The sequence below is a fragment of the Oncorhynchus mykiss genome, chromosome 19, assembly GCF_013265735.2.
Source record: "Oncorhynchus mykiss isolate Arlee chromosome 19, USDA_OmykA_1.1, whole genome shotgun sequence".
Lineage (NCBI taxonomy): Eukaryota > Metazoa > Chordata > Actinopteri > Salmoniformes > Salmonidae > Oncorhynchus > Oncorhynchus mykiss.
In genome coordinates, this window is record NC_048583.1 from 62,419,356 (window position 1) to 62,447,110 (window position 27,755).

Here is a 27,755-nt window from a genome sequence, read left to right on the forward strand (position 1 = left end):
GCGTGGACGAGTCGAGCCTGGATCTGATTGGCTGGTTTGGACACTCGGTGTTTTTTTTAAATCGTAGCTGACAAGCGTTCATGAACTCTGTCAAAATTTGTACAAAAAAAAACGTCAATTCATTGTGTATTTGGTAAGAAAGTCTTATTTTTTTTAGCTTCTGATTAACTTCAGGCAATGTTCTCACGATGCTATTAAAAAATAATAATAATAATAATTTGCTTTCCATTAGCTAGCTAGCACGATGGTAACTCCATAGCTAGGTCAGACAGCTAACGCTCGTTAGCTTGTGTATCATTCATATCAAAGTATTATTTAGCTAGCTAACAATTCATGTCTAACACCGATTCCACATTAACACAGATATGAGAGATCTTACAGGAGTTAACGTTAACTTGAAACAGCACTTGACCAAGACGGTCATGTAGACATGGAGTGTGTGTGTGTGTTTGGTCGCCAGTGGACCAGTGCACCTACTTGTTCTGTCATTACAGTAACTAGCTAGCTATCGGTTAATGTCGTTTAAAAATGTGTGTGACTGACATAGCTTCCTTCCAACCCCGCCTCAGCCAGAAACAATGAGGACCACCAGTGAGTTTGATTCATCCTCGGATGAAGAGGAAGTTTGTGAAGAGCATCTGACACCTTTCCAGATCTCCTGGCAAGTTGCTAACTGACACATGACTCAGGGCAAAGGTCACTGGCCTGGTTACACATGTCACTGCTCAAGTAGGTGACCCATGTATCTATACATAGCCTAGCGGACCTGGTAGTACATTGATCAACCATTCTCCCTGACAGGTTGCCCTTGTCCATAGTGGACTGTTCTCTGTTTCTTGGAATATGTCCTTTGCCAGGGTGCAAATTCAAAGATATCAGAAGAAATTTACTGAGAGATGTTGGTAAGTTGACCTATTTCTGTGAAATCAAGTGTCCTAATAGTAGGCTAATTGCCCTGAGAGGGCTATGGTGAGATTGGATGGGTTGTGAACTGTTATGTCTTTGTCATCATGGGTAATCATTGTCAGCGGGAGGAGAGGGGGGGGGGGGGATCTTCTCTCTGTCTTTCGGTGCAGTCAAGGCCGACGTGACTAGTGTTGTTCTGAATCCGCTTGTTGACATTGTGTCCCAAACGGCATCCTGTTACCTATGGGTGCTCTTTTTATAAGGGAATAGGGGGACATTTGGTCCACATGCCTACAGTATCTTCACATCTTCTTTGTCCAGGTGAGCTGCAGAACCAGGGGGTGCAGGATGTGTTTGTGTTCTGTACCAGAGGAGAGCTCCATAAGTACCGTGTGCCTAGCCTGCTGGAGACCTACAGGCAGCAGGGGCTCGTGGTGCACCACCTGCCCTTCCCTGATGGGGGCACCCCTGATCTGCAGCAGTGCTGCCAGATACTGGAGGGACTGCAAGCCAACCTACACAACAACCGGAAGACTGTCATCCAGTGAGTAGGAAAGTGTTAGTTTGGATTACTGACGGTGTCATGCAATAAAAGCATGATTTTGACAAGTTCATCGTTTGACTTGATGCATTCATTTTTAGCCCCTATTAGTGCAATCTCAAAATATTTGAGATGGGGGTCGTTTTAAAGTGCTGGTAGCATGTTCCTGTCGTCACAAAACGAACATGTGTTTAACTACTAATATATTCTGTGCTTCTCTCGCCAGTTGTTATGGAGGCCTGGGTCGCTCTGGACTAAGTACGAATTATTATTATAAAAAATGTTTTGCTAGTCAGTCATTTTGCCTCAACAACATGACTCTGAACGGGTGTCTCTGTCTTCAACAGTTGCTGCCTGTCTGCTGCTTCAACTGTCCGTCTCCATGACTCCCAACAAAGCCATCGAGATCCTAAGAGAGCACAGAGGGGGTGGGGCCATTCAGACAGTCAAGGTGAGGAGACACTTCTAATCTTTCTATCAAAAATCTCTTATTGTAGAAGCCTGGTCCCAGATCTGTTTTTGCTCTTGCCAGCTCCATTGCTGAGCCATAAATTCATTGTTGTCAAGAGAGCAGAAACAGATTTGGAGCCACTAATGTATTGTCTGTCCAGATTCTCTATAATGTTGCTGTAACTTCCTCTTTCCTCCTTCAGCAATACAACTTCCTGCATGAGTTCCGGGAAAAATACTCTGCCTACCAAGAAACCAAGGCAGTCTCAACAGAGCGATCGGTGTCGCGGTGATACCATTCCCCTTCAACTGAACTCTGTCCTTTTTTAAATTAATTGGGAGTAATAAAAGCATTGAATATTAACCGCTCTCAAGAAGATGGTTTGACATGATTGTATGTGTTCTCTTAAAGCACTTTTTTTTAAAAAGAATGTTTGTTTTTAAAGCCCTATTGTTCTTAAACTAAAAGTTTAAGAGATTATCGTGTTGCCGTGCTCTGATATCTGCTTTACATTATGAAATAACTATTTGAATCCCAATACAGTGGCTTCTATTACGTGGGACTGTTGTCTGAGGCGTGAGCTCCATGTTTGTACAGCATAATGGTAGATCAGCTCTGTCCATTGAGCCAGGAAATTAAACCAATCTGGTGCACATCAGTGTAGGTTTATTTGGAGTCTAGTTGTGATTTTGGGTCTAGATTCAATCTGTACTGTGGAAAATCCGCTTTAAAGACTATTTCCCCCCCCTCCCCCCGATTGGGCCGATTCTATGCAGCACTTACCATGAATGTGTTCTCAGAACATTGCCTTGAAAATGTGTTCAGATTTTAATATTTTCCTTGGTGAAATTAGCTTCTCTAGTGTGAAGAAACAATTTACTTCCTGATGACTTTACAGGTTGGATAAAAAGTCAATTACAGAAGACATTGGGATAAATATTCTTTATCTTTTTAGAAAGTAGTCAAATTCCTGCAAATGGAAATCAAATCAAGACAACCTGATTAAAAATCCTGAAATTGTCACAATGTAATAGGAGTGTGAAACTTGGCAAAAGACACATTCTCAAATAAATAAAAATTGATATTTTTTTTGGTAGCCAAAATTGAAATATACATTTTTAAACCAATGCAGTAAAGTCAAATCTAAACAGGTACATGATGGAATTGGTTGTTTTTGAGTACATAGCAGGTTCAAATGGTTACACACATGCCTCAGTAGGAACGTTTTTATGATCACACATTTCAGAAATGTCTACTCGGGATTGCTGTAGCGTCACATCAAAATAGCCTATTAGCGTCTACAAACAAAAACGCCCCTTAAAAGCAAGTATGTATAACGAGGGGCCACAAAAGTAGAATGATACGTTTTCAGAAAGCATAGTAAACCTAAAATAAATGTATCAAATAGTTTGATATAAGACAACCGTACTGATTGTCCCTGTCTGTGCAACACATTTCCCTTCAGGTGATCAAGATAAGACTCATTCAACCCTTTATTCACCTATTTAGGCGAGTTCTAGTTTTCAAATGTGTCTGGGCAAGAAAAGTATTTTCAATATTCTACAATCGAATAAGCATGTAATTATGACAACCCCAACACAAAATAAAATGTTCACAAGCTTGGCATATAATTCACATCCTTAATACAGTATTTATTAGATAATAAGCAACACAGCTCTGAATATAACTGACGGTGTTGATCACAACAGAATCTCTTCTCATTTGTAAACAGTCAAAAGTAGGGAGGGGGGGGGGGGGTCAAAAAAAACTATTTGAAATCAATTTTAAAGCATCAGATAACCACCTAATGGGGGGGGGGGGGGTCCAAATGTCTGTCGTTGTTAGTCTTCCTCTCAGAAAGCATTCAGTGGACTGACTAAAACTATGAACGAGAGGAAAGCTGTGACCCAATTTGAAGATAAAAATAAAAAAAGGGAGAAATGTTGTTTGTTTAGTAATGTCTGCTCTGGGTAGGGGAGGTTAGGTTAGTCCATCCTGTTGAAACGGCAGACATCTTGTATCACTCTGTGGTAAATAATCAGTCTTCCTGCAGGTCCCGGTTTCAGCTTCTCCACTGAAACCACAGCGTTTCATCTCGTACATGCAGATCATTCCTCTGACCACTCTTAAGAGCTCACCAACACGTAGATCATCCTGTTAGAGAGGGAGAAAAAAATAAAATCAGGAAAATAAAGATAATTTGTTTAGGGTGGCGATGTTTAAATCGATTCTCTGGCATATCGTCTGGAGTGAAGACTGGATTAAAAAAAATACACAAAAATGACTAATGGTGTGATATTCGTTAGGATAATTATTTGAGCCAGAGAAGATCTAAGATCTTCCGTGTATTTACTATAAATGGCAAGTAACACTTGAAAACAAAGGAAAACCAGACAGCCTTGAATAGGCAGATGATATTACATACCCATAGAGATAGTAGAGGTAGAGATAATAACATACCCATAGAGATAGTAGAGGTAGAGATAATAACATACCCATAGAGATAGTAGAGGTGGTAGAGATAATAACATACCCATAGAGATAGTAGAGGTAGAGATAATAACAAACCCGAAGAGGTAGAGATAATAACATACCCATAGAGATAGAGGTGGTAGAGACAATGACATACCCATAGAGATAGAGGTAGAGATAATAACATACCCGTAGAGATAGTAGAGGAGGTAGAGATAATAACATACCCGTAGAGATAGTAGAGGTGGTAGAGATAATAACATACCCATAGAGATAGTAGAGGAGGTAGAGATAATAACATACCCATAGAGAAGGTAGAGATAATAACATACCCGTAGAGATAGTAGAGGTGGTAGAGATAATAACATACCCATAGAGATAGTAGAGGTGGTAGAGATAATAACATACCCATAGAGATAGTAGAGGTGGTAGAGACAATGACATACCCATAGAGATAGAGGTAGAGATAATAACATACCCGTAGAGATAGTAGAAGAGGTAGACATAACATACCCATAGAGATAGTAGAGGAGGTAGAGATAATAACATACCCATAGAGAAGGTAGAGATAATAACATTACCCGTAGAGATAGTAGAGGTGGTAGAGATAATAACATACCCATAGAGATAGTAGAGGTAGAGATAATAACATACCCATAGAGATAGTAGAGGTGGTAGAGACAATGACATACCCATAGAGATAGAGGTAGAGATAATAACATACCCGTAGAGATAGTAGAGGAGGTAGACATAACATACCCATAGAGATAGTAGAGGAGGTAGAGATAATAACATACCCGTAGAGATAGTAGAGGTGGTAGAGATAATAACATACCCGTAGAGATAGTAGAGGTGGTAGAGATAATAACATACCCATAGAGATAGTAGAGGTAGAGATAATAACATATCCATAGAGATAGTAGAGGTAGAGATAATAACATACCCATAGAGATAGTAGAAGGAGAGGAGGTAGAGATAATAACATACCCATAGAGATAGTAGAGGTGGTAGAGATAATAACATACCCATAGAGAAGGTAGAGATAATAACATATCCATAGAGATAGTAGCGGTAGAGATAATAACATACCCATAGAGATAGTAGAAGGAGAGGAGGTAGAGATAATAACATACCCATAGAGATAGTAGAGGTAGAGATAATAACATACCCATAGAGATAGTAGAAGGAGAGGAGGTAGAGATAATAACATACCCATAGAGATAGTAGAAGGAGAGGAGGTAGAGATAATAACATACCCATAGAGATAGTAAAAGAAGGAGAGGAGGTAGAGATAATAACATACCCATAGAGATAGTAGAAGAAGGAGAGGAGGTAGAAGGCCAGTTTGCACCAGCCCTCCTTTTGACAGAAGGCCAGGATGTCAGCGTTCATGATCGTAGTTGGATCATAGAGGCCTGGACCACTCATCACCGGCCTGCTCATATACCTGCAGAAAAACATATGAGACAAAATGTATGATTACCCTTTAGAAACATATGAAACATTTACTCGTATACCTGCATGAAAACACAAGACATTAGCTGTGTTCGAATACTCATACAAACAGCACTATTTGTGATGTAATTTGAGTACGTAGTATGCTTTTTTGGTCATGGTATAGATAGATAGTATTCTAAAAGTTCCCAGATGTCGTACTACAATTCGCCAAAATACGAAGTATATAAGCAGTGGACACGATTTCCATGCTTTAGGGCCCATAATGCAATTCTTCAGAAATGGGCGTGGCTTCATAGTGTTTCAGAATTGAAGAAAATGGCGGAAAATATGAAGCCAAAGTCCGACGAGAGCGGATACAAATTCATTGCTTTCACTAATGACAAAGGTTAAGCAGTGTAATAAAGTCATGACTTTTCAAATAAGTTAAGCTACACGTTATGTTGGCGGACATTTTTTTTTGCCTACGCTATCCTTACGCGTAGCATATCATTACAGCAGTATGTAGCTGTATGTTAGCTAGCTAACGCTAATTGGCTACTAAATCCAAATCAAATGTATTTATATAGCCCTTCTAACATCAGCTGATATCTCAAAGTGCTGTACAGAAACCCAGCCTAAAATCCCAAACAGCAAGCAATGCAGGTGTAGAAGCTACTAAAAGATGGAACTTGCCAGTATATTAACTAGATGATACCTAACTAACTACCCAAAGTTCATTGACGTGATTATTCAAGTGGTAAGTGGTATAGTCGTTGTGCTTTCTCAATGGACATAAATTAGCTCTGGCTATCTTCTCTGATTTCAGACCACTTTCACCTTAGTGTGCCAGAACGCAGAATAACTGACGAATTTACGAACGTGCAACACCAGTTGAATGGCCGGTGTCGGCAAACGTCAACAAAAAAAGCTGAATTAAATTGTTGCCTGCAGCAGCAAATCGTCACCAACGATCTGGATGACATTAAAACAGCCTAACCAGCTCTGCTAGAGAGTGTAACATTGTAATTTGTGTCTGGAAGTAACTAGTCTCTCGCCTAGAAGGAACGGACAAACTGAGTTTACAAATGCCCAGAGCACACTCTGGCACTTCAGACTGAATTTACAAACACACCCAAAGTCATAAAATGTATAGCTAGTAATTTGATGCAATAAAAAGCTAGCAAGAGGTTGCATAGCAACAGTATCAACTTCCAGTAGACAGACTTAGTGCTAGTGTACACTCAACTGAATGGATACTGTTTGTTTACAGTATACTAACATGAACTACTAGTATATACTCATTAAGTGTGTAGTATACAGTATGTTAGTTTGGGTATTGTGTTTTACATTATAGCCATTACCATATATATGATTGAATATTATCTGCTGTTGGCTTGTGTGGATGTATGTATGTGTTAAGCAACATAGCTGACTTGAAACATTGTTAAAAGTATCAGGGCCATGGGCCTTTCTCATGATGGAACAATACAGAGAAGCATGAAGACAGGAACTGTTCAAATTAGTTGGGAGGGGGGCACATTCAGAGCGGGGTGTTGCGAGAACAAGCAGTCTTTTGTTAGATAACAGGAGCCAGGTGCGAGATAACGGTATGGAGCATGAGAGCCTGGATGTTCTTCACAAGCAACAGTTACATCTATCAACAGAAGCGCCAAGAGGCGGGGACCCGCCTGAGCGCCTGCAATAGGCTGAGCAAGTTTAAAACACGCCCAGTCTCTACTGTGATAGACAGTTCCAACCCGTCTGTTGGCCTATCACAGTTCTCTGTTCTGCCCTGCGAGGTGGGACAGAGAGCCCGTATATACAAAAGTTGCATTTACCATTTATTACTTAGCTAATAAAAAAATACATAGTATAAAAATCGGTGACTCATTGTTATATTTATCCTGATACCAGATTCGAATAACAGTATTCAAACACAGCTATTTATTCATAACACATGAAACATGTACTTATAGGGGGGAAAAATAAAGTATTTCTGCATTCCAGCATTGAGACAGGACACATAGCTGTGTTCAGCTTGGTTTCTAAGTCAACTACACTGGTTTCTGTAGAAACAATACTAAACACCGAAAGGCAGCATTACAAACGGGAGCATTAACCAAGCAGAAATCCGTCACCCAGGTCGAGATTAAATCAAGTTGTTTTCAACAAATCGTAAAAAAAAAATAAATAACGTTGCAGCGGGAATATCTATTGTTGTTGAAAAAAAAATTGTACCCCTTTTTCTCCCCAATTTCGTGGTATCCAATTGTTGTAGTAGCTACTATCTTGGCTCATTGCTACAACTCCCGTACGGGCTCGGGAGAGACGAAGGCTGAAGGTCATGCGTCCTCCGATACACAACCCAACCAGCCGTACTGCTTCTTAACACCGTGCCCCTGGCAACCTTGGCTAGCGCGCACTGCGCCCGGCCCGCCACAGGAGTTGCTGGTGCGCGATGTAGACAAGGAGATCCCTACCGACCAATCCCTCCATAACCCGGACGACGCTAGGCCAATTGTGCGTCGCCCCACGGACCTCCCGGTCGCGGCCGGTTACGACAGAGCCTGGGCGCGAACCCAGGGACTCTGATAGTAAAGCGCCCTTAACCACTGCGCCACCCGGGAGGCCCCTGGGTTAGAATGTTTTAATGTAAGGCTTAGACTCAATCTGATCCAGCGTTATATCGCGCTCGACGTTTAAAGGTGAATTTCAGATTGAGTTGACATCTGCAGCATTTACCATTAACGTGATATATGCTAACGCGGAAACATTGCCTTTAAAAAAAAAGCACATTGATCGACAGCACTCCAAGGGTTGAATCCCGGTCAAAGTCAAGGTTGTTCTAGATGTGTACGTACCTCCAGACGTGGTAGGCCAGCAGTGGCATGTTGAGGCCTAGGGTGAGCCACTCAGCAGCACACAGGAACATCACACAGAAGAACACATGGATGAGATACTCCGGGAGCACAAGCTGGGAGGAGCATGTAAACAACATTAGTAAACAACACATTATTAGCCTTATAAGGAGGGAGTCATATGAACAAGACAAGAGTCAGGAGGAGTCTCTGAAGGCTGCCTCAGACCATTCTACAGACTGGACAAGAGTCAGGAGGAGTCTCTGAAGGCTGCCTCAGACCCTTCTACAGACTGGACAAGAGTCAGGAGGAGTCTCTGAAGGCTGCCTCAGACCCTTCTACAGACTGGACAAGAGTCAGGAGGAGTCTCTGAAGGCTGCCTCAGACCGGTCTTCAGATTTCAGAAATTAAATTGACTCAAACTGAAATAGACTGTAGAATACACCTATAAATCAGGAAATAGACATCTCAACATCTCTCAGATTGTTTTAGACTTGATGTTAATAATTAGAACATAACAATAAAGTACACAGGACACCATGAACAGGAATTAAATAGATAATGGAACTAACAGTCAGATTTCATCAACATTTTGAAGAAACAGCCCCCCCCCCCCTCAGCACACACACATTGTTGATGATTTTAACACACGTTGACATTACGTCATACAGTAGATGCTCATTGCACAAGACCTTGGGGGTGGTTGGCAGGGCAGAGAACAGAACGCACCTTTCACCATTCATGCACTACCAAGAGACATACGACGTGAAACATGCATCATATCATATACGTTTGGACCAGAGAGAGGACACCAGGGCCGGAGGAATCAACTCACACCTAGGCTGCGTCCAAATGGCACACTATTCCCTATTTAACAAAAAAAAAAGTGCACTACTTTATGAACAAAGCCCTATGGTTAATCTATGGGCCCTGGCCTGGTCAAAAGTAGCGCACAATGTAGGGAATAGGGTGCCTTTTTGGGGACGCAGGGGTGAGTGATCCTGTCTGTCTGTCCCATAGGGCAGGACAGGGCTACTGTGATGTCATCTGGTGTAGGCTCTGGCTTGTGAGGAGGAGGAGGGAGGGAGGGGGGGGGGGGGGGGGGCAGATGGAATCACTACATGGAAGCCATGCATTTGATCAAGGAGGGGTGGTTCAGGATGACCCGCCACTGCCCACAGATGGAAGGGGGGGTGGGGTGGGAGGGGTGGTTCAGGATGACCCGCCACTGCCCACAGATGGAAGGGGGGGTGGGGTGGGAGGGGTGGTTCAGGATGACCGGCCACTGCCCACAGATGGAAGGGGGGTGGGGTGGGAGGGGGTGGACACAGTGGGTTTTATCCCTGCACTGCTACATGTGGAAGGAGACGGAACCCTATTTCCTATAGGGACACTGGTCAAAAGTAGTGCACTACATAGGGAATAGGGTGCCCCCTTTGGGACACAAGCTATATGACGTTGCCCATAAGAAAAAACTAAACTATTAAGGGCAAATTTGATTACTTAAGATTAAACCCGTGAAACTCAAATCTGCAGGTCTGTGATGCGGCGCCCATCTTGAACAGAACTAGAGATTAGGATGAAAACCCAAAATCGCACTCTATTCCCTACATAGTGCCTTACTTTTGACGAGGGCCCTGGTCTAAAGTCGTGCACTACATGGGGAATAGGGTTCCATTTTGGATTCACACTATACCTAGATGAATTCATGTTTCATGTAAATTAACTCCACCCATCTTTACTATTCAATCAGTGATTCCTACAAAATGTTGATCTAGAGGGTGTTAGATTCTACAGCCATCTGTTCCAAACCCCCCCCAGGTGACCATATATAGGCTTGAGCCAAAGTCTAGTAAAAATCTACTGTCGTTGTGTTTACAAACAACTATTAAACTCAAAACGCTAGTCTAGAAAGCATGACGGTCAAGCAATTGGGGATATAAAAAAAAAATCTCAGCATTTTACAGCACTACTTTATTTTGACAATTTAGAATTGATTCTTACATCGGTGTTTAAAAAAAAAAAAACTGGCAACCTTGGACTAGTTAAGGCATACAAAGGCAGTAGGGTTGTGGTACAACAACAGGTCTGAATGATCCAGGCCAGAGTAATACAACACAGATTAACCAGTCCAGAGATCCACAGTAATACGACACAGATTAACCAGTCCAGAGATCCACAGTAACACAACATAGATTAACCAGTCCAGAGATCCACAGTAACACAACATAGATTAACCAGTCCAGAGATCCACAGTAACACAACACAGATTAACCAGTCCAGAGATCCACAGTAACACAACACAGATTAACCAGTCCAGAGATCCACAGTAACACAACACAGATTAACCAGTCCAGAGATCCACAGTAATACGACACAGATTAACCAGTCCAGAGATCCACAGTAACACAACATAGATTAACCAGTCCAGAGATCCACAGTAACACAACATAGATTAACCAGTCCAGAGATCCACAGTAACACAACATAGATTAACCAGTCCAGAGATCCACAGTAACACAACATAGATTAACCAGTCCAGAGATCCACAGTAACACAACATAGATTAACCAGTCCAGAGATCCACAGTAACACAACACAGATTAACCAGTCCAGAGATCCACAGTAATACAACACAGATTAACCAGTCCAGAGATCCACAGTAATACAACACAGATTAACCAGTCCAGAGATCCACAGTAACACAACATAGATTAACCAGTCCAGAGATCCACAGTAACACAACATAGATTAACCAGTCCAGAGATCCACAGTAACACAACATAGATTAACCAGTCCAGAGATCCACAGTAACACAACATAGATTAACCAGTCCAGAGATCCACAGTAACACAACATAGATTAACCAGTCCAGAGATCCACAGTAACACAACACAGATTAACCAGTCCAGAGATCCACAGTAACACAACACGGATTAACCAGTCCAGAGATCCACAGTAATACAACACAGATTAACCAGTCCAGAGATCCACAGTAACACAACATAGATTAACCAGTCCAGAGATCCACAGTAACACAACACAGATTAACCAGTCCAGAGATCCACAGTAACACAACATAGATTAACCAGTCCAGAGATCCACAGTAACACAACATAGATTAACCAGTCCAGAGATCCACAGTAACACAACACAGATTAACCAGTCCAGAGATCCACAGTAATACAACACAGATTAACCAGTCCAGAGATCCACAGTAACACAACATAGATTAACCAGTCCAGAGATCCACAGTAACACAACACAGATTAACCAGTCCAGAGATCCACAGTAATACAACACAGATTAACCCGCCTGGTTTAAGGAGCCTCCTGTCACTGTCCACACAAAATCCATGTTAAACTGTCGGAGACCCGTCAGTGGAACTACAATACTCCCTCTTTAAATATTGAATTATAGCCTAACCTATTAAAATGTAGGCTTGGCCCTACTTAAAATATCTCCTTGGGGGGAAAAAAAATAAAAAATAAAATAGTATTCCCATTAAATCCTCAGCCAACTAGTGAATAAATAGGTCATTTTAATATTAGGGATATTACAGACGTGTCCTTATCACAGCACTATGTGGAAACAAAGGGTAGGTTGTATAGATTCATGCATGTTCTGAGCATTTGCAAGTCTTTTCAGTTAACGTTTGTACGTAGTGCTACACAGGTCAATAACATTGGTGTCTGCATTGATGCAGTCTTCCACACATCCCAATGCTTTTGAGGAACACCTCGTCCAGTGTAATACAACAACAACTACACCTCCTACAGACCAAAGACCCCTCTTGATGAGCGTCCCGAATGGCATCCCTAATCCCTATGGTGGCCCTGGTCAAAAGTAGTGCACCACTAAAATAGGGAATAGGGTGCCTGTTTTGGGATACAAGCTTTAAAATGATTATAAATAAAAGGGTACACAAACACATTTTGGACCAGTTTTTACCCCCCCCCCATTTCCTTACACTTTGATATATGAAATCTGAAGCACTGAAGAGCCAGTGACAGACATAGAAACATAGCAGCCTGTTAAAAGTGGTTGAAATGAAGTCTATGCTATGAGCTACTGTACTCTCCAATCACGAAGGATCTATATATCTCACAGGGGGAAATGGGCTGGGTGATACAGAAGGCACACAACTCAGGAAGCAATGCAACGTAGTAACATGTGTACATGACTGCTATGCTACTGGCTCAGGCACGAGAAAGAACCAAAACAACAAAAAAAAAGGAGAAATGGAAACTGGCAGTTGAACTTCATCATAGGACTCAACTCTTGAGGATGTTCGACCGAGTCAGGGTCTAACAACATCCTATAAACTGCGTAGAGCCGGTTTGGCTATGCTAAGTCATTTTGTAATATCAATCAGCACAGAAAGCTGAGACTCCAATCCATAACCCTGATGTAAATTAGTCCAATGAGGGCAACTATTCTGAGAATTGTTCACTGAAAAGACATTTGCAAACACCCCCCCCCCCCCCGTGCAGAATGACAGACTGGAGACTGAACTTGAACTGGCATTTTATATCGAAGATCGGTACAAACCTTCAACGCAATTTTGACTCTTTTAATCTTTTTGACCTTTTCAACTGTCTTTATGCCGATAAAAAATTGTAGATGAAAAAAAAAATGTGTTAGAGTTTGACAACTGACAAGATCACTGTAGATTAACAGTCAGATACTCAGGTTGGAATTAAGCATAACAGCAGAGAAATCCCTCAGTGTGACTACTAGGCCATAACCTCATCCCTCCTTAGTGTGACTACTAGGCCATAACCTCATCCCTCCTTAGTGTGACTACTAGGCCATAACCTCATCCCTCCTTAGTGTGACTACTAGGCCATAACCTCATCCCTCCTTAGTGTGACTACTAGGCCGTAGTAACCTCATCCCTCCTTAGTGTGACTACTAGGCCGTAACCTCATCCATCCTCAGTGTGACTACTAGGCCATAACCTCATCCCTCCTTAGTGTGACTACTAGGCCGTAGTAACCTCATCCCTCCTTAGTGTGACTACTAGGCCATAACCTCATCCCTCCTTAGTGTGACTACTAGGCCATAACCTCATCCCTCCTTAGTGTGACTACTAGGCCATAACCTCATCCCTCCTTAGTGTGACTACTAGGCCGTAGTAACCTCATCCCTCCTTAGTGTGAATCCTTAGTGTGACTACTAGGCCGTAGTAACCTCATCCCTCCTTAGTGTGACTACTAGGCCGTAGTAACCTCATCCCTCCTTAGTGTGAATCCTTAGTGTGACTACTAGGCCGTAGTAACCTCATCCCTCCTTAGTGTGACTACTAGGCCGTAACCTCATCCATCCTTAGTGTGACTACTAGGCCGTAGTAACCTCATCCCTCCTCAGTGTGAATCCTTAGTGTGACTACTAGGCCGTAGTAACCTCATCCCTCCTTAGTGTGACTACTAGGCCGTAACCTCATCCATCCTTAGTGTGACTACTAGGCCGTAGTAACCTCATCCCTCCTCAGTGTGACTACTAGGTCGCAACCTCATCCATCCTCAGTGTGACCACTAGGCCGTAACCTCATCCCTCCTCAGTGTGAATACTAGGCCGTAGTAATCTCATCCCTCCTCAGTGTGACTACTAGGCCGTAACCTCATCCATCCTTAGTGTGACTACTAGGCCGTAGTAACCTCATCCCTCCTTAGTGTGACTACTAGGCCATAACCTCATCCCTCCTTAGTGTGACTACTAGGCCATAACCTCATCCCTCCTTAGTGTGACTACTAGGCCATAACCTCATCCTTCCTTAGTGTGACTACTAGGCCATAACCTCATCCCTCCTTAGTGTGAATCCTTAGTGTGACTACTAGGCCATAACCTCATCCCTCCTTAGTGTGACTACTAGGCCGTAACCTCATCCATCCTTAGTGTGACTACTAGGCCATAACCTCATCCCTCCTTAGTGTGACTACTAGGCCGTAACCTCATCCATCCTACTACATACATACATTATAGAAAGCAAATCAGTATTGGGTCAAAGAAGCTAGGAGAAAGATGTCACCTACAACCATACATGTTTAACTCACCGGATTCAATGTGTTACATTGATCAATGGGATTCTTGTAATCAGTCTTCAGTTCATCAAATGCAATTATCTGTAGAGAAAGAGAAAGTATGTTTAAGTAAACGACTTCATCCCACATCTTGTATGACAGAGACAACTGCATCATTGAACATAAACGATTGCAAATCATCAAGATTGGCATTTTTTTTAAATGTGAACGTAAATAGTCGAATATAGTTTTTTTTTAAATCAACATTGTCCGAGAGAGTTTTACACGGTTATCAATACATCACGCAAAAGTAAGCCAATATGAAACACAGGCCTTATTTTAAATGTTTCTAAAAAATTCCCAAAGGGGAAAAATGAATCGTGGAAAAACGATTGGAACCATTTCCCTGTTCGACCGCTAGGTTTTATGGGTATTAGGACACGTCCACTGTGGTCATTAGCAGTGAGGAGAAATTAGCTTTGTAGAAATTAGAGAACAAATATCCCCAGGAGGATACTGTTGTACTACAGTGTTTGTTTACAACGTCCTCAAGCACTAGCTAACGTTAATAGCTACAACAACAGCCAGCACAGGGACTAACACATTATGCAGGCATGTGGATTAATAACTGGTATCCCAATAACAGTCTAACTCAGGAGACTTCAGAGGCATCGAAAGCGAGTTATTATCCGAGAAGAAAAAGAAAGTATAGAATCTGGAAGACTGGGACAAACAGAAAACATGGAAAATGGCAGTAATCAAGTCAGAGGATTGTCATGTTTCGACGAGGCCCCCGGTTAATTAGTGTATTAGCTTATCTTATTTCGCCAACTAATGTTACTGTGTTACACCCTATTTTAGATACCTCCATATAGCTAGGAAGCTACCGTTAACTATGGCAATCATACGCTGATGTTACCATTCAAAGTTAGCTAAATGCTAACGGGTGGCTAGCTACGTATTGTATGTAAAATAAATAGTTAACCATTTGTTTCTGGATAGCTAGTTAGGACACATATTCTGGTCGTGGACATAAACGAATGAGTATGTTCGGTCCAACAACACGAATTGGTGTGTGTGCCATTCATTCTTGGTTGGTTAACGGGTGCCAAAAGCCCGTTTGCCACTAGTTTAGAAGAACACATTATCTCTCTATATAATACCTACATTCACTTTAACATCATACCGTTTGATTAAGACATCATTATACTTACGTGCCAAATGGCGAAGAAAATAAGAGCGGCCGTAAGCAATAGAGCAAGCATGTAACAAAAGGCCGCGAATGTGAACGCCATTTTTGTGTTGTGTAGCTTGACACAGAAACTACAGAACGCTGCGACTGCAGAGGAACGTCAGACAGGAAGGAAGAGGAAACAGAGTATGCGCACATATTTCCCCTACTTCCGGATGCGTTCCACAGTGTCGCGACAGGCGCGATTTTGGCAACACATGGGAGTTTCACGAAAGAATAAGAATTTGAGACCCCCTCACCCTGAAAAACAGTTTTATGTAATTAATTACCATATTATAATCGGACATATATTATAACTAGACACAAGTAAGAGATTCAACAAGGTGATTTTGGATATTAATGCAGGCAACAACATTAAACTTATTTTTGTTTTGTTTTATTGGGACAAGTGTATAAAGCATGGAAAAATACAATTATTTCACAAGTTTCACTCACACCATTGGGGTAGCTGAATATGTTACATGTTTGAGACGCTGTTTTGGTTAAGAAAACAATTAATAAAAGCTGTTGATCTGAGAAAGTACAGAACTATTATAGGAAAAATACATCAATTCAGAGCGATCAAGACACATTAATAAGCCACATGATTTTACAAGGATATAGCTATATCTTATTCATGAATGCAGGTTGAAGAATTCTTCCCAAGGCTGATTATCTCCATGTATCAGTTCCAAATGGCAGCCTATTCCCTTCATAGTGCACTATAAAAGCATAGGACTAAGAAGTGCACTATAAAAGCATAGGACTAAGAAGTGCACTATAAAACCATAGGACTAAGAAGTGCACTATAAAAGGGAATAGTGTGCCATTTGGAATACATTCCATATTATCAACAAAAAAAACAACAACATGTTGATAATTATCAAACTACTGTAGTGTTTAACCTTAACACACTGTCAGCAATTTCCCCCTTGGATTGCCATTTGCATGCATGTTCTCTATATTATTGCTTGTGTCAACTAAAGTACGGCAATTTTTAAAATTCATTATTGGAGGATACATTCACGGTGTAAAACAAAGAACATGCAGTACATACTGACACACTATTGAAGGTTTGTTTGGGATTGTTGTTGTTGTTGTCATAACGCAAACTGTCGGGACAAAAGACACACTGACGAAAGCATGCACTTGTATATGAAAGTAGCTTACCACATCAAAGTTATATATATATATATATATATATATATATTTTTTTTTAGAACAGATTATTAAGCATTTTCATTTTTCACATCGACACTAGCCGATTGCACAATTCAGAGTAAAAACAGGAATGTTCCAGTACAGTTCAGATATACGGACTATGAGGCGATGTTTAAAGCTGTAGTCTTATTTTTGCTTTTCAATGTCACGTTTCAGCAGATGGGAAGACATGTCATAATGTACATCCCAAATGGCACCCTATTCCCTTCTTATAGTGCACTACTTTTGACCACAGTCCCATGGACCCATAGTGCACTATACAGGGGGGAGGGGGGAAAAAAAAGAGTGTAACTTGGGATGTACACATTGTTTGTTTACATTTTAAATCTGTTCTTCAGAAGAATACTCTGATGGAGAGAGAGACAGCCTTAAGGCATATTACCAGTTTAGATGCAATACACTATATTTTTAGGGCGGTTTCTCAATCATACTGTAGATTAAGACTTGTCCTGGACTAACAGGCATGTTCAATGGGCAATTTTTTTTTTGACTAGCCTTACTTTGTGCCCAGGAAACCGGTCCTTCAAGTTTTAGTTTTTTTAACGCCTGCTAAAATAAAAGATTTAAAAAGGCAAAAAGATGATTCTCTAATCTCCCAGTGTATTCACATCTGTCCAAGGTTGGGACACAGACGGATGTTTCTAGGGTCGGTTTCCCCAGACACACATTAACTGAGTCTCTATTGAAAAATCGCTTTCTAGTTCAGGACTAGGATTATTCATCTACGTCTTGACAAACTGGTCCTAAATCAAACGCGAGGGTTCTTTCAAGAATGTTCTCGCCGCGAAAGTAACGCACACCTATTTAAGCGAGGTGCTGGCTCGCGGAGTGGAACACTATAAATAGGATAACAAACTCCAGCTCAGATGCAAAAAAATGTTTTATGTCCAACAGACAAGCTGTCTTCATCAGGGTATAAATCAAAACACGAGGTTTCTTTCATGAATGTATCAATGAAAATCTTTGTAAGCGAAACAGGTGCTCCACTTTGAAGGACACAGTTCAATGGTAAAACTCTTGTCCCAAATGGCACCCTATTCCATATATAGTGCATGACCAAAAGTAGTGCACTATGTAGGGAATAGTGTACCATGACATCACTGCAAAGTCTCACTGAGAATCACAACGATTCTACTCTATAAAAAAAAAGATGAACAGAGATAACCAACTGTCCTTTGTGTCACTCAGAAACAGTCTGCCACTCTCAAGGACGTTAGCTGCAGGCTCTTAAAATGTTACTTATCGACCAAGAGCATCAATGATTCCTTTTCCCAGGGGGATCAACTGCAATAAGAATATATAGATCCAGAAACAAGATGGTGAATTGTATTTTAAGCTGTCCTTTTTTTGAGTATTGTAATTTCGGTTCATATTCTTTGTTGTCATATGGTGTCATATAAACTTCAATCAGTGAGTGAATGTTGTAATAAATGAATGTATTTCTTTATACTGATCTACCTTTCCAAGCAGAGGGAGAAAGTACACACAACACAGTCAAAGCTCCATTGAATTTGGATGTACAAATTAATGGCTATGATTGTGTGATTTTAAGGTCAAAAGTGCGTCAAGCCTGGAGGCACTTCCATCTTGAAAATGTACAAAGAAGAATCAAAGCAATATTGTATCTTCACAACCCAGCGTCCTCCCATTAAGTCATATATTTATGCCTTAATAAACAAATTAAAACAGCTCCCCAAATCACAGATCACCTCTTACTATCAGAACTATCCTTTTGGTTCCAGTAAAAAAAAATATTAAAAAAAGTGGTTAGAATCTAATCTATCAGTTCATAATTATGTCATTATTAATTATTACTAAACGAGCAAAACTCAAATAAAATGGCCACCGTGACAATTCCTTTCAATTTCCCTTGAATTTTGCTTGTGTAGGACAAGGAAAGCTCTGTCCATCTCAGAAGGAGTGGTAGTGCTAATTTCATTAAGGACACAGGAAACTGGCACATGTTGAGGAGGGGAGGGGGGGGGGGGGGGGGGGTTGTATGGGAATAGGTACATCGGAGGAGGGAAACGTAAGGAATGATGTAGTTTTTCTTTCCAAGTGTCTCGTTCCACCTCTAAACCCTTCAGTCCATTAGATCACCAAAAACGGCCTGGTCTTAACCGAAGAAGCCCAGCTTCTCTCTCAGCCATTCCTCTGTCAGGTCCTCCGTGTTTCTGATCTCAAACACCTGAGGAAGAAACGAGGAAGAGCCGATAGAAGATTGATAACTGCCCACTATTTTTTCTTTCTTTTTACACAAGAAATAAGTCAACATCTTGAAACCAATTTCATGTAAAACACATAGTAATATCTTTATGGATGCAGCTGTGTTTCAGTACTAGTTGATTAAATAAATACAGATGGCATTGAGCTCCCAAAGACGAATAAATAAATAAAACAGTTAAAACACTAACCTTGGTCAACTGGACAGTTTGCACCAGTTTGTTTTTGCTTCCGGCGTACATCATCTGTTGCTCGGGTTTACATCCTGACAGAAAAATAATAATACTATAAAACCAGAGAAATAGAACGAGGAAGTACAATGATATGTTTCTCTACGGGGAAAAATAATACCCGTTATATGCATGTATTGGCCTATTTTATTGCCTTTACCTCCCTTATCTTACCTCATTTGCACACACTGTATATAGACTTTTTTTCTACTGTATTATTGACTGTATGTTTTGTTTATCCCATGTGTAACTCTGTTGTTGTTGTATGTGTTGAACTGCTGTGCTTTATCATGGCCAGGTCGCAATTGTAAATGAGAACTTGTTCTCAAATAGCCTACCTGGTTAAATAAAGTTATTTTTTAAAGTATTAAATTACTTAAATTAAACATATTTTACTATCCAATAATAGTAAGGTAATCTTAGTTACCATGCCCTCATTGGTTAAAATGGCTGACTGAATTCATCTTTATTTTTACAAGAATGGGCCAACACCTGTTGTTACAGGTATAGTCGCTACAGGGATGTTGAGGACCAGATCTGATCTTACCCACTGGACTGGAGAAGATGAAACAGAGAGGGTAAGAGACTCTCCCGTCATCATGTTCGTACTTGTAGCTGTACACCACAAATGTGCAGAAGGTTAAAGAGAACTTTTAAAATAAGAGAGATTTGACTGTGATCAGCCCTTTGGGGCGGCAGGGTAGCCTAGTGGTTAAGAGCATTGGACTAGTAACCGGAAGGTTGCAAGTTCAAACCCCCGAGCTGACAAAGTACACATCTGTCGTTCAGTTAACCCACTGTTCCTAGGCCGGCATTGAAAATAACAATTTGTTCTTAACTGACTTGCCTAGTTAAATAAAGGTAAAAATTGTAATTTCACTTAAAATCACACATTCATGTCAAATGGGAGAATGTGTTTACGTCCCTGTTAGTGTGCATTTCTCCTTTACCAAGATAATTCAATCCATCTGACAGGTGTGGCATATCAAGAAGCTATTTAAACATCATGATTTTTTTTTACACAGGTGCACCTTGTGCCAGGGACAATAAAAGGCCACTCTTAAATGAGCAGTTGTCACACAACACAATGCCACTAGTCTACATTTTGAGGGAGATGGCATGCTGATTGCAGGAATTTCCACCAGAGCAGTTGCCAGAGAATTTAATGTTCATTTCTCTACCATAAGCCGCTTCCAACGTTGTTTTAGAGAATTTGACAGAACGTCCAACCGGCCTCACAACCCCAGACCAGGTGTAACCACGCCAGCCCAGGACCTCCACATCCGGCTTCTTAACCTGGGGGATAATCTGAGACCAGCCACCTGGACAGCTGATGAAATTGAGGCGTATTTCTGTCTGTAATAAAGCCCTTTTGTGGGGAAAAACTCATTCTGATTGGCTGGGCCTGGCTCCCAAGTGGGTAGGCCTATGCCCTCCTAGGCCCACCCATGGTGGTGCCCCTACCGAGTCATGTGAAGTCCATACATTTGGGCGGCAGGGTAGCCTAGTGGTTAGAGCATTGGACTAGTAACCGGAAGGTTGCAAGTTCAAACCCCCGAGCTGACAAGGTACAAATCTGTCGTTCTGCCCCTGAACAGGCAGTTAACCCACTGTTCCCCTGAACAAGGCAGTTAACCCACTGTTCCTAGGCCGTCATTGAAAATAAGAATTTGTTCTTAACTGACTTGCCAAGTTAAATAAAAATAAAAAGGGCCTAATGAATGTATTTCAATTGACTGATTTCCTTATATGAACTGTAACTCAGTAAAATGGTTGAAATGTTTGCGTTCATATTTTTTTGTTCAGTATAGATCAAAGGATATCTGGGCTGTCTTTCAGGCAGCTCATCCTTCAGATCATCAGGAGAAATATCCTAGAATGAGAGAGAGAAGGTATTCAAGGTTAAATATGTACTGTAGGTTCACGCTACATCATACGAGACACTATGAGAGGTGTGTGGATAAAGACACGTATCAACACTGACGTCATCCTAACAATAACCAATCTGGAAACTTACCTCATGTTCTTCATCAAGGATGACAAGCTGCTTGTCCTTGTCAATCTTCACTGAGAAAGAGAAAACACACCCCCCCCCAAAAAAAAAATGTTTAGGAAAAATGTTCCTCAACAGTCAATATGTCGGTCCTTCCCAAGCACTTGGGATGTATGTAGAAGCAACAAAAAAAAACAACATTGTCAACTTTAGATTCTTTATGATTAGAAGGATACTGATTTATGATTTGTGGATACTGACTGATTTATGATTAGGAGGATACTGACTGATTTATGATTAGGAGGATACTGACTGATTTATGATTAGGAGGATACTGACTGATTTATGATTAGGAGGATACTGACTGATTTATGATTAGGAGGATACTGACTGATTTATGATTAGGAGGATACTGACTGATTTATGATTAGGAGGATACTGACTGATTTATGATTAGGAGGATACTGACTGATTTATGATTAGGAGGATACTGACTGATTTATGATTAGGAGGATACTGACTGATTTATGATTAGGAGGATACTGACTGATTTATGATTAGGAGGATACTGACTGATTTATGATTAGGAGGATACTGACTGATTTATGGTCAAAGGATACTGATTTATGATTAAGAGGATACTTACTGAGTTGTGATTAATAGGATACTTACTGAGTTGTGATTAATAGGATACTTACTGATGATAGCAGCATTGTTAGTCTCCTTCCGGAAGCGGAATTCCCGTAGCTTTTTAACTAGGTCTCCATCAACGTCACACACAACCAGTGATTCACTCTAGAAGTAATGGATAGAAGGAAAGGAAAGCCTTCATAAAGCCTCTCAAGAGTTGAGAGTGCTGATCTAGAATCAGTTATGCTTTTGATGATAATAAAATTTGATTACGTAGACAGGGGAGACCTGATTCTAGATCAGCACTCCTACTCAGAGATGCTCAATGAATATGGGGGCCAGGAATAAGAATTGTCATGTCTCATTTCAAAGGAGATCAGATCCCTCTAACACATGATTGGGAACTTTTAATGACAGCCTACAGAATAATTATTGAGATGGTCATTAGATATAAAGATATATCTCTGAACTTGCAAATTCTATTAACTTGTGATACATTTTTGCGATCAATGATCTGACCACCAGCCACACCTGATAATTGATGTGTCTTGGAATGAGCAGGGATCTTCATTTACGTAACATTTCTGAATCATTATTCATGATGGGTTAAATTCCTTTGTTCAATGGCCTACTCTGGATGTGATTTGACAGGTAACAGGAAATAACGACGTGCACCGATTGAGCAACTACAGGGTTATACAAATATTTTAGTACTCTCAAATATGAGAGATGCGCATCCCTGACAATGCCGAGTTTAATTTGTCTTGAAGCCAAGTTTAGCTAGCTAACTAGATAGGTCTCGAAAACTACAGGAAATGCGAATCTAGCTAGATAGCTGGCTGGCATGCATTTTGTACACAAAGAGCATAAAATCTGATAGAATAGTCAAGGCACTTTGACGATCTGAAATGAGCTAGTTTCATCGAGTAGCTAGGGTAATTACACGGGAATTTGATGTGGCTAACTTTCTCAGACAATGCATGGAGTTATCCGTTAACCAGCTAGCTAGCTAGCTAGCTATCTATGCTCCATATCGTGACATGTTGCAGTATATCACATCGAGCTGGGTGGAACAACTGCATATTTAATTAAAAACAAGCGAAACTCATTTCGAATTAAAAAGAGGCGATTATGCAGACAGAGGATCTCAAACGGCTGCAACTTGAAAATAATCTCTGGCTAAATACATTTTAGTAAGGTTTTTCAACCCATCTCAGGAACAACTTACCATTTTTCCCTGAAGCGCAGACTCAATTGATCTGTCTAGACCGGAGGAGGGCAGTGCAGAACAGTATTTTTTTTCGCCCCCACATAATCTTGTGACTCTGATCTGACCAATCCCCGCCCCCACACCAATTTAAAATAATTTATTTGGGAATATTTTTTCGTATCACATCATACTAGTACTAGTTGAATTTTTACTCATACAAATTTGAGAGAGAAAGGGTAAGATGTTCTTTTATTTAAAAAAAAAAATGAAAAAATGTTTTGTCATCTTCCTTTGCCCGACTGCAATCTAAGAAAAATGTCTGTGACTCTGGAACGCACCCATTCGGTTCCAACCCCGTTTCCTTCCGCCCCATGTTGACGTCATATTCTAGGCGTGAGTGCAGACGGTACACTTCCTTTATTCCAGGAGTTTTTTGTACAGTATTATTTGTAATTTTTATCTCTCAACTGGCAAATTCTTGTTGTTTCTAACTTTAGAATTAGTTAAAGACGTCCCTCTTTTGTCGAGGTAATGTTGAAAAGCCTAACATACTTTAAAAACATTTCTTTATTGTACTTTGATCGTTTGAGCAGCATAAACATGTAGAATCAGTTGGTAGCTGGCTAATGTTTGCTAGCTAATGTTAGATAATGTTAGCTGTACATCGAGCCATCTAGCTTTCTACATGTGAACAACACTAACCAGCCTGCAATCCAGTTTAATTTAAAGTTTATAGGTAGCTTGTGATATCTTAACTATGTTGCTATTTACTTCAGGCTGTTATAACTAAAGTAGCTAATAGGCTATAATAGGTTATGCTTCAGACCTAACAACTTTACCCCCCCATTACCTTTCAGGACATGGATTTCTCGGTGAGTTAGCTACTTTTATTAATCACGTTTATTATCAAGGTATGCCTGTTTTAAGATGGTAAATGTGTTGGTGAAGATCATGGTAGCAACCTCCCTTTTTGTCTTGTATGTAGCTGGCAGATGCCATAGCTGACGATGTCCCGGGCCAAGCTGAGAAAGCGGCTAACCCCAACCCAGCCGCCCCCAACGCCCCTCCGCCCACTAACCCAGGATGGCCTGGTGCGGCCCCCGGAGCCCCCACACAGCCCTCTGCTCCTGGGGGATTCCCTGGGGGGCCACAGTCTAGTCCAAGGGCCCCAGGGCAGTTCCCTGGAAGTCAAGGACCCTTCTCTTCCGGTCCCGGAGCACCAGGGCAGTATCCTGGAGCTCCCTCTGCCCCTGGTGGGTTCCCACCCGGCCCAGGGGTACCGGCACAGTACCCAGCTGGGCCTGGAGCCCCGGGACAGTGCCCAGCTGGGCCTGGAGCCCCGGGACAGTACCCAGCTGGGCCTGGAACCCCGGGACAGTACCCAGCTGGGCCTGGAGCCCCGGGACAGTACCCAGCTGGACCTGGAGCCCCGGGACAGTACCCAGCTGGACCTGGAGCCCCGGGACAGTACCCAACTGGACCTGGAGCCCCGGGACAGTACCCAGCTGGACCAGGAGCTCCGGGGCAGTACCCAGCTGGGCCTGGAGCCCCGGGACAGTACCCAGCTGGACCTGGAGCCCCAGGACAGTACCCAGCTGGACCTGGAGCCCCAGGACAGTACCCAGCTGGACCAGGAGCTCCGGGACAGTACCCAGCTGGACCTGGAGCCCCAGGACAGTACCCAGCTGGACCTGGAGCCCCAGGACAGTACCCAGCTGGACCAGGAGCTCCGGGGCAATACCCAGCTGGGCCAGGAGCTCCGGGGCAATACCCACCCGGGCCTGGAGCACCTGGACAGTTCCCTGGAGCCCCCATGCAGTACCCGTCTGGACCCTTCCAAACTAGCCCCGGAGCACCAACAGGACCCTACCCCAATGTGCCTTACCCAGGAGCCCAGCCTGGTGGGGGGATGTATGGGCCTGGAGGTCCAGGAGCTGCCTTCTCTCCTGCAGGAGGCACCTTCCCTGGTGGAGCCTTCCCTCCCATCCCCCCTGGATCATGGGGTCCTCGCGGTGGTGGAGGCTTCCCTTCCCAGCCCGGCCACCCAGGGCCCATGGGACCATACGGGGGGCAAGCAGCTCCAGGAGGCATGCTGGTGAGTAAATACATGCTTTTAAAATACCACACGTTGCTGCTTGCTTGCTTGCTTCCTTCCTGGTGCACTTCTGTCCTAGTCTTGACCGGAGGATCTGTGTATACGTGGTGTGGCTCTTTTTTTTGGGGGGGGGGGGGGGGGGTTCTTGCCTCGTTTTACCTTCCTGATTTCGCAAGCTTACATTAAGCGCAGCAGTCAGGATGGTGGATCAGAGATTTGCTGCAGGGCTGTAAAAATGGTGTTTGTCTCCTAAAAACAGCACTGCAATAACATTATACTGGTCTGAGGTGTTTTCTGCAGGGCGCAAACCGCAAAAGACAAGGCAAGGCAAAACAACAGAACATTTACAGTAATATCGTAATGTATCATTTACAGTAATATCGTAATGTATCATTTACAGTAATATCGTAATGTATCATTTACAGTAATATCGTAATGTATCATTTACAGTAATATCGTAATGTATCATTTACAGTAATATCGTAGTATAATTTACAGTAATATCGTAATGTATCATTTACAGTAATATCGTAATGTATCATTTACAGTAATATCGCAATGTATCATTTACAGTAATATCGTATGTATTCTTGTCTTTCAGCCCAGACATAATATACCATATCCACCACATTTTTGAAAGCACTGAACTCTTCAGATTTTCAGTCAGATGAGGACACCAGCCACAGAAAAAAATCACCTTGTGGTTTTGGTTTAAGAAACTACAAGAAAGCAGCAGCATCATGTATTCAGTTGAAGAGGTTTTTACTAGCTAATACCTGGGGGAAGGGGGGGGGGGGGGGGGGGGCAATAATGTTTGCTGTCATTCAAGTGCAATACATAGCCTCGGCTTTTTGTGAAACACCACATTTTATATTAGTTCACTCTTAAACTTTCATTAAGTCACACTTATCTTTTATAATAACATTTATTTTCTACTTTCTAAAAAAAGAGAAGAAGAAAAACCAAACATCATTTGGGTAGTAATCGTCCTGTACTTGTGTGTTTTGCCAACGTTGATAAAATGTCCAATTGTGTTAAATATTTGAAATAAAGAATTCTATCACTTGTGTTCTGATTATAATTTTTTTTTCTCTTTTGCATCGCAGTGTTTAAAGAAGTAGTTTGGGATGTATGGCCGGTTAAGTTAAATTAATCAAGAGGTGATGCTATATATATATATATATATTTAATTTAATATATATATATATATATACACAGGTGGTACCACTGGTTGAAGGAAATGACGTTTCAACTCATCCAGTTAATCCTGTTGAGACTCGGCACTATTAGGCTCATGTAGAGTGTCAGGTTCTGGTTTGTTTGGTGTAGGGCGTAGTGGAGACTTCTTAAGGGAGGGGGGGGGGGGGGGTGACTCATTTTTCCAGTGGCCGTTTGGAATGTAGGCGAGGTTCTAGAGTTAGCCAACATAGTCGTTTCATTACTCATCATGAGAGAATTTATTATTATTTTTTTATCAATAAGGAAATGTTTTGAATTTGTCAGGAAGCTTGATTTGTATTTCTTCCTTAAGGATGTATCTACTATGTCTTAATTATAACTAAGTGACAGTGTTAGTGGCAACACTGGATAGTGGTCAATTTCTCTTGAAACCTGATACAATGTCACTTAATAAAGCTCATATATTCAATATTCTTACCAATTCTTTATCCAAACCTCTTTTATTAATATTGAAATGTGTACTTATTAATATGGAAATGTGTACTTATTAATATTTTAATGTGTACTTCTATTGGATCTGTTGTTGAGAAAGGCAATTTCTATTAGTTTTGTCTTTTTAATGAAACATACAGTATATATATATATATATATATATGTAACACATGTAAGCCCTTTACTATTGTCCTTCCAGAACCTGTACTGTTTATGCACCATCAGCTTCAGCCAGTGCCCTACGAACTGCCTCTCCCTGCTGGCATAATGCCCAGGCTACTGATCACTATAGTAGGGGAACCCAACCCCGGAGGGGACCGATAGGTACTCACACTACTACACTAGGCCACAGGATTCATTAATCCGTTCATTCTCCCCTTTAATTTATCCATTTAATTACATATGTTCCAGTAATGCTGAGACAGGGTGTTTTCACATATAGTCCTCCTATAGAAGGTCTGATCTGTCCTCCTGTCTGATCTGTCCTCCTGTAGAAGGTCTGATCTGTCCTCCTGTCTGATCTGTCCTCCTATAGAAGGTCTGATCTGTCCTCCTGTCTGATC

General features: G+C 41.6%; 4 protein-coding genes across 6 annotated transcripts; 2 read left to right on the forward strand and 2 right to left on the reverse strand.

Moving 5' to 3' along the window:
- cdkn3 (cyclin-dependent kinase inhibitor 3) lies at positions 1–2,994 on the forward strand. The gene is made up of 7 exons (XM_021574895.2): positions 1–133; positions 570–661; positions 802–902; positions 1,228–1,450; positions 1,674–1,705; positions 1,795–1,898; positions 2,101–2,994. Exons 2-7 carry the CDS (start codon positions 579–581, stop codon positions 2,188–2,190), a joined length of 633 nt encoding a protein of 210 aa, XP_021430570.2. The 5' UTR covers positions 1–133; positions 570–578; the 3' UTR covers positions 2,191–2,994.
- cnih1 (cornichon family AMPA receptor auxiliary protein 1) lies at positions 2,826–16,073 on the reverse strand. 2 transcript variants are annotated; one of them, XM_036955328.1, is made up of 6 exons: positions 15,903–16,073; positions 14,722–14,790; positions 13,217–13,264; positions 8,669–8,781; positions 5,674–5,817; positions 2,826–4,052 (listed from the first exon to the last, which is right to left on the reverse strand). In XM_036955328.1, exons 1-6 carry the CDS (start codon positions 15,981–15,983, stop codon positions 4,025–4,027), a joined length of 483 nt encoding a protein of 160 aa, XP_036811223.1. In that variant the 5' UTR covers positions 15,984–16,073; the 3' UTR covers positions 2,826–4,024. The 2 variants fall into 2 exon arrangements, with proteins under 2 accessions (XP_036811223.1, XP_036811224.1); XM_036955329.1 differs by lacking the exon at positions 13,217–13,264 and having other exon boundaries at positions 15,903–16,069.
- Positions 16,074–16,300: 227 nt separating this feature from the next.
- On the reverse strand, positions 16,301–23,530 carry gmfb (glia maturation factor, beta). The gene is made up of 7 exons (XM_021574896.2): positions 23,445–23,530; positions 22,285–22,381; positions 21,611–21,660; positions 21,417–21,466; positions 20,141–20,223; positions 19,555–19,628; positions 16,301–19,328 (listed from the first exon to the last, which is right to left on the reverse strand). The coding sequence occupies exons 1-7, from the start codon at positions 23,445–23,447 to the stop codon at positions 19,257–19,259; spliced, it is 429 nt and encodes a 142-aa protein (XP_021430571.1). The 5' UTR covers positions 23,448–23,530; the 3' UTR covers positions 16,301–19,256.
- A 257-nt stretch (positions 23,531–23,787) lies between these two features.
- On the forward strand, positions 23,788–26,589 carry lgals3a (lectin, galactoside binding soluble 3a). Of its 2 annotated transcripts, XM_036955331.1 has the most exons (5): positions 23,788–23,954; positions 24,284–24,298; positions 24,412–25,521; positions 25,781–25,843; positions 26,123–26,589. In XM_036955331.1, the coding sequence occupies exons 2-4, from the start codon at positions 24,287–24,289 to the stop codon at positions 25,805–25,807; spliced, it is 1,149 nt and encodes a 382-aa protein (XP_036811226.1). In that variant the 5' UTR covers positions 23,788–23,954; positions 24,284–24,286; the 3' UTR covers positions 25,808–25,843; positions 26,123–26,589. The 2 variants fall into 2 exon arrangements, with proteins under 2 accessions (XP_036811226.1, XP_036811225.1); XM_036955330.1 differs by lacking the exon at positions 25,781–25,843 and having other exon boundaries at positions 23,789–23,954.
- The last annotated feature ends 1,166 nt before the right edge of the window (positions 26,590–27,755 follow it).

Bases quoted from the DNA above. Each gene is read 5' to 3' on its own strand.
- gmfb (XM_021574896.2), bottom strand. The intron at 21,661-22,284 runs GTAAGTATCCTA...TCTCTTTCTCAG, and splicing joins TAACAATGCTGCTATCATCA to TGAAGATTGACAAGGACAAG. The intron at 21,467-21,610 runs GTAAGTTTCCAG...CTCTCATTCTAG, and splicing joins TCCTTGATGAAGAACATGAG to GATATTTCTCCTGATGATCT.
- lgals3a (XM_036955330.1), top strand. The intron at 25,522-26,122 runs GTGAGTAAATAC...CTTGTCTTTCAG, and splicing joins CAGCTCCAGGAGGCATGCTG to CCCAGACATAATATACCATA.
- cnih1 (XM_036955328.1), bottom strand. From the start codon at position 15,983: ATGGCGTTCACATTCGCGGCCTTTTGTTACATGCTTGCTCTATTGCTT. The intron at 13,265-14,721 runs GTGAGTTAAACA...ATCGGCATAAAG, and splicing joins AATGTAACACATTGAATCCG to ACAGTTGAAAAGGTCAAAAA. The intron at 5,818-8,668 runs GTACGTACACAT...GTTTTTCTGCAG, and splicing joins CTGGCCTACCACGTCTGGAG to GTATATGAGCAGGCCGGTGA.
- cdkn3 (XM_021574895.2), top strand. From the start codon at position 579: ATGAGGACCACCAGTGAGTTTGATTCATCCTCGGATGAAGAGGAAGTT. The intron at 1,706-1,794 runs GTACGAATTATT...TGTCTTCAACAG, and splicing joins CCTGGGTCGCTCTGGACTAA to TTGCTGCCTGTCTGCTGCTT. The intron at 1,899-2,100 runs GTGAGGAGACAC...TTCCTCCTTCAG, and splicing joins GGGCCATTCAGACAGTCAAG to CAATACAACTTCCTGCATGA.